This window comes from Panicum virgatum, chromosome 1K (assembly GCF_016808335.1).
Source record: "Panicum virgatum strain AP13 chromosome 1K, P.virgatum_v5, whole genome shotgun sequence".
NCBI classification, from domain to species: domain Eukaryota; kingdom Viridiplantae; phylum Streptophyta; class Magnoliopsida; order Poales; family Poaceae; genus Panicum; species Panicum virgatum.
This window is the reverse complement of record NC_053136.1, coordinates 4,075,119-4,081,118: the sequence shown is the minus strand read 5'-3', so window position 1 is coordinate 4,081,118 and position 6,000 is coordinate 4,075,119. Positions and strand designations below refer to the sequence as shown.

At 52.6% G+C, this 6,000-nt stretch overlaps 1 protein-coding gene across 1 annotated transcript; it reads right to left on the bottom strand.

The window, feature by feature from the left end:
• Positions 1-263: 263 nt before the first annotated feature.
• On the bottom strand, positions 264-1,436 carry LOC120648002 (vegetative cell wall protein gp1-like). The gene has a single exon (XM_039924792.1). It carries the CDS (start codon positions 1,434-1,436, stop codon positions 264-266), a length of 1,173 nt encoding a protein of 390 aa, XP_039780726.1.
• Positions 1,437-6,000: the final 4,564 nt, after the last annotated feature.

Below are 6,000 nucleotides of genomic sequence, written 5' to 3'. Positions count from 1 at the left end.
ACATCGGGGGATAAACGGACTGCTACCTCCAGGATCCCTCCAAGAGTTACAACACAGATTCCCGAGGCACAAAGCCCAAACAATACAACAACAAAGCAGTGTGAAGGAGGCACAAGGACGACAGGGAGAAGCAAGCCCCTGCACAAGCACAGTGCAACCGAAAGACCAGGAACATCTTGACATCCTGCTGATAGCCCAGCCCCACCGAGATCTCAAAAGAGAGCAGGCAACCTCGTCGGTGGGGAGCATGAAGCAGTGGAGTGTCATATGGATGGTCCAGGCACCACCCCTCCAGCCCCTGGTCCTGCACCCAAGCCTGCTGCAGAAACCATCCTGCGGAGGTCAGAGGCTGAAATTGGGAGCTTGGAGCGCTTGAGGATGCCTTTCTTCTGCACGGCGTTCTTTAGTGATGAGGAGCAAGGCACCAAGGCATTTTGGAGGGCCTTGAGCTGCACAGCTTTCTCGGTCATGTCCACGAACTTGCCACCAGCTTTGGCTGCTAGGCGCTCACTCTTGCGTTTGTTCTTCAAAGCAGACATCCGAATGCCAACCCTTGGCCTGCGACCACAGCGTCCTGCCGAGTTGCTGCTGCGAGAAACAGAGGCAGCAGGAGATGGCGGCAGAGCAGGGGGGCTATCCTCCACCAGGTTCAGGGAGTTTATGTTGTCTGGGAGCATGGCTAGTGGAGCCGAGGTGGTGGAGCAGTAGCTGGTTGAAGGCGGCGATGCAGTGGTGGTGGTACTGGGGGATTGCAGGACGAGTTTGGTGGCTGCAAGAAGCGCGGCCAGCCGCAGGATAATGGCGGCAGTATCAGCGTTGTTTTGAACAGGGCCTGGAGGGTTGTTGGATTGCGGCCCAGCACCGTTGCTTGGTCCTAGTTGCAGCGGGAGCGCTGGCTCAGGCTGAGCCGGCTGTTGTTGGGTTGGATTCATCGGTGGCGGCCCAAACAACGGTAGGAGCTGACCATTGTCCCCTAACTGTGCATTGCGAGGCCAGACTTTGATCACCATAATCGGTGCAATGCTGCCCCCCAAAATGTTGTTTCCTGCATCAATCCAAACGTCGACAGCTCTTGGGTAGATCTGAGACGGGGGCACTGTGGTCGGGCCCGGAGACGGCATCGCGGCGGCCGGATCCCGCTTCCTGAGCGGGCTACGCGGGAACACCGAGCCAGCATGGAGGGTCTCCACGGCAGTTGCCAGACCGTGTGGCAGCTCAGAATTCGGGGCATCCGTGCATGAGGAGGCGACGAAGCTCAGTGGGTCAAAGGCAAGCGCGTGGTTGGGTGTGTTCATGGGGGTTGGTGGTGGTGGTGGTGGTGAAGCAGCGGAAGGCGGTGGTGGCGATGGTGGGGAGCCAGAGCGCGCTGTGTAGGGGACAGGGTGGACGGCGGCGCGCGGCGTGGGTTTTGCGATGGTGGGGCGGCGATGTGGCATGGGCGTCACCCTGCTAATGGTTTGGAAATCAATCCAAAACCACACCAAACTATTTCATTATCAATATGCTTTAGAAACCAAACCAACTCCATCCACTTGCTATTCCACCCAAATCAATCCAAACTAATTCCTATTTACTCCCAAAGCAAACCAAATCAATAGTTTCAACCCAAGCAAACCGGTTTCGAACTGCTGCGTCTAATTCTCTTCAACTAGTTTAGTGCATCCACTCTTGACATGGGGCTCACGTGTAGTATTTGCCACACTGCTTTTCATAGAGTAGCTGCCAGCCATATTGAGTCATCTCCAATAAGTTTCAGTCAATTTCGATAAAATTTTATAGTGTGAACGCGAGGTTTTATTTCCAGGGTCCGACTCTTGACGTGGGGCCCACGTGTAGTTTTAGCCACACTGTTTTGCACAGAGTAGCTGCCAGTCATACTGAGTCATCTCCAACAAGTTCCAGTCAATTTCGATAAAAATTTATAGTGTGAACGCGAGGTTTTATTTCCAGGGTCCGACACTTGACATGGGGCCCACGTGTATTTTTAGCCACACTGTTTGCACAAAGTAGCTGACAGTCATACTGAGTCATCTCCAACAAGTTTCAATCAATTCTGATAAAATTTTATAGTGTGAACATGAGGTTTTATTTTTAGGATCCGACCCTTGATGTGGGGCCCACATGTAGTTTTATCCACACTGATTTGCACAGAGTAGCTGTCAGTCATACTGAGTCATCTCCAACAAGTTTTGGTCAATTTCGATAAAATTTTATAATGTGAACGCGAGGTTTTATATCTAGGGTCCGACTCTTGACATGAGACCCACGTTTAGTTTTAGCCACACTGTTTTACACAGAGTAGCTGCCAGTTATACTGAGTCATGTCCAACAAGTTTCAGTCAATTGCGATAAAATTTTATAGTGTGAACGCGATGTTTTATTTTTGTGGTCCGGCTCTTTATGTGGGGCTCACGTTTAGATCTAACCACACTGCCTTACCAAGAGTATCTGCGAGTCATATTGAGCCATCTTCAATAAATTTAAGTCAATTTCAAAAATTATATGGTGTGAATTTTTAGTTTTAGGGTCCATACTATTTTGGACAAAATATCCATTTCAATCCATTCCAACCTATCTTAACCCGTATTTATATAGAACCCACTCCAATCCAACCCACTACTTAATTCAACCCATTTCAACCCACCCAAACATAAATCCATCTTAAAACCCAATCCACAAAACTCATTTCAGCCCAAACCATTAACAGGGTGACATGGGCGTGAGCACGCGGGCGATCGGCATGGTGCAGTGGCGGAGGCGGTGGCCGCAGCCGCGGCAGTTGCGGCAGCGGATGGGATCACGGCAATCGCTGATCTTGTGGTCGGTCGCGAGGCAGCGGAAGCAGCCGGAGGTGGTGGTGATTGGTTTGGGGCGAGGCGGTAGTGTTTGCGGCGGCTTGGAGGGTGTAAGGCAAGGTTTTAAATAGCCGGCTATAGCTTCCGCTATAGACCACTATAGCTTCTAGAAAGGGCGGCCGCTATGGCATTTAGCCCGCTAAAACCGGCTATAGCCCGCTAAATTCCGGATATAGCCCGTTAAACGCCGTAATGGCAGCTCTGCCGCTAAACGTCTTAGCCGGCGATTTAAAACCTTGGTGTAGGGAGGGCGCGGCGATAAGGATCGCAAGGTGGTTGGGGGGCATTGAAGGTTGTTTCCCCAGCTGGCAGAGACGTGCGGAGCGGCGTGGGTGCAGGCGTTCCTTGACCGGGAGACAAGACCCCTCCAGAGAGAGGAAGGTGTGGTGAATCTGCTGGGATTTGGGGCGCCGGGCGCTGCCCACCAAAATGTCCTCGAGCCCAGTGCCTCTTTAACTTGCCAGTGCCAGAGTTTGAACTCGCCTTCACCCTGGTGGCTGGTTGTTGTGCAATCAAGGCAGCGTCTTCCCCGGCTTCGTCTGGCGTAGCTTGAGCAGCTCGAGTTGCTGCATCCATGGTGGAATGGACCAGGAGAACAGAACCAGCCATACTCAGACGACCGCGAATAGCTAGAACGTTCGCCACATTCTGACAGGACACAGTGACTCGGAACACTCTAGCGCGGACGCGAACGACCGTAAGACGACTCGGAGCAGCAGCTATGGTGTAGTTTAACATGTTATGGACAAAGGCAAGATTGTAGCGAGAGGCACGGGATGCAGGTGTGATCCAGAGGGAAGCAGCAGATTGGGCAGGAGCGATTGCACCTGGAACAGCGGTTGTATGAAAATCTCGGAGTAGCTCTTCCTGCAAAGATTCTCCAGGCCTGGACGTGGCTCCAGTCCTCTGCGACGCGCTGATGCTGCGCCGGGCCTCAAGACGATGCCGGGCTTGCGGCGCTGGGAGAGGGCTGGCGGGGGCTGTGGGGGTGGTGGTGGGTGGAGTGGTGAGTGCGGTGGCGGACGGTGGCGGCTAGCCGGGAGGTCCGGCCGGTGCATCGCCGGCAGTCGCCGCGCGGTCGCCAGGGGCGGACGCGGGCATCCTACCAGCCTCCCCCATCGACAGAACAAACATTGTGTTAGCAGTGTGTAGGTGCCTTCCCATGAATTACTATCAGTAATGCTCATGCAAAGTCTGGTTAACATTCTGCATTGTGAAACTCGCCTGCAGGTTCCAACCGACGGTATTCGTTACCCTACTTAGCTTTCTTTCTGCACTCGATGTCACTTTCTGGTTTTCGGTTATGCCAGTTTTATCATACAGCTTCTGACATCAAATTCTTTTGAGTTCTTGTTGGCTCGTGGGGGCTGTTTGCTGCTGCAGCTCCTGCTACTGGCTAGCGACAGTTTCCTACTGAATGTTAACTCATCTTTGTGTTGTGCCAAATTCATACCTCCGGCTGAATATTTGCAAGTGTTGGATTGTAACTGGAGGGTCACAACTCACAACGCTCTCATTACTCACTACTCTGATCAAGTTGGAGATCATATATTCTCTTTACGTTCGTCGAAAAATATACATATATTTTCTGTTTACTAGTAGATACAAGATCTATATTCTGATTTTCGGAGACAAGAGACAAAGATCATAGATACCCTGCTTTCTGGAGACAAGATCAATAGATCATATATACTCTGTTTTCCGGAGACAAGGTATCATATATATGGGAACATATTTGGTGAAAACTACAACCTTCGTGAAAATCTGTACAAACCACGACAAAAAAATCGTCTAAATTTACTAAAAAAAATGGAAGAAGTCTACATAACCCCCCAACTATCAAAGTCGGAGCACTTACCCCCCCCCCCAACTACAAAATCAGATATCTAACACCCCAAACTATCAAATACCGTGCACTTAACCCCCTCGGGCGGTTTTGCTAAACGGTTTCGCCACGCTGGACGCTGATGTGGCCTCCTGACGTGTGGGGCCCACTTGTAAGCGACACATGGATCCTTTCTTCTTCCTCTATTCTTCTCCAGGAGGGCCTCGCCGCTAGCGCGGCGCAGGGGCCTCGCCGCGAGCGCATCACCCCTCCTCTGCTCCTCGCCCCTCCGCTCCCTCGCGCGCCGGCCACCGGAGCTGGAGCTCGCGCGCGCCGGCCTCGATGGCGAAGCAGGGAGGCCCGCAGCCGCCGAAACTCCAGCTCCCCACATGGAGCTGGCCCTCCTGGAGCTTGAGCTCGGCCAGCGCAGGGCCATGGCGCGGGCCGGCGGCCGAGCTCGGCACGGCTCGCCGTGGACGCTCGCGCGGGGCGGCGCCCGAGCTCACCGTGGACGCCCGCATGGGGCGCTGCCCCCTCCCTCTACCTCCCTCTTTCTGAGGTCGACGGCGGTGGAGCTCGCCCCCCTCCTCCTCCTTCGTCCTCCCTCTGCTCCCTCCGCCCGCGAGGCCCGCGCCCCTCCAGCTACGCCGAGGCGACGAGGCGTCCATGTACTCGTCCAGCCAGGCCGCGCCGCCAGGGAGGTGGAGAAGGCGCGCCAAGCTGGCGGCGGCGCGACGGCGACAGGAGAAGAACAGAGGAAGAAGGAAGGATTCATGTGTCGCTTACAAGTGGGCCCCACGCGTCAGGAGGCCACGTCAACGTCCAGCGTGGTGAAACCGCTTAGCAAAACCGCCCAAGGGGGGTTAAGTGCACGGTATTTGATAGTTTGGGGTGTTAGATATCCGGTTTTGTAGTTGGGGGGGGGGTTAAGTGCTCCGACCTTGATAGTTGGGGGGTTATGTAGACTTCTTCTCTAAAAAAATCACACATGTAGATGATATGATGATACACAACCTTATTTTTTGGAGACAAGATCATATATAGTCTGTTTTCTAGAGACAGTGACTTGCTTTTCTGTGAGTTTTGTGCTTGAACATTGCAAATTGAAGTAGATAGGTTTTTTGAGTAAAAAAAATGGAGAATAATTAAATGATTTTAAAATTTTTGACATCGATAAACCTTTCTAAGGTTTTGCATTGTCTCATCAGAGTGCACAGAGCAGATACAAATCGACATGCATATTTTTGCCAACCTTCGAAAAAGGTTTGGGTACAGAAATCTAATCATATGATCAACTCAAACACTTGCTACACCAGTCTG

Excerpts from the sequence above, each read along its gene's own strand:
- LOC120648002 (XM_039924792.1), bottom strand. The coding sequence starts at position 1,436 with ATGCCACATCGCCGCCCCACCATCGCAAAACCCACGCCGCGCGCCGCC.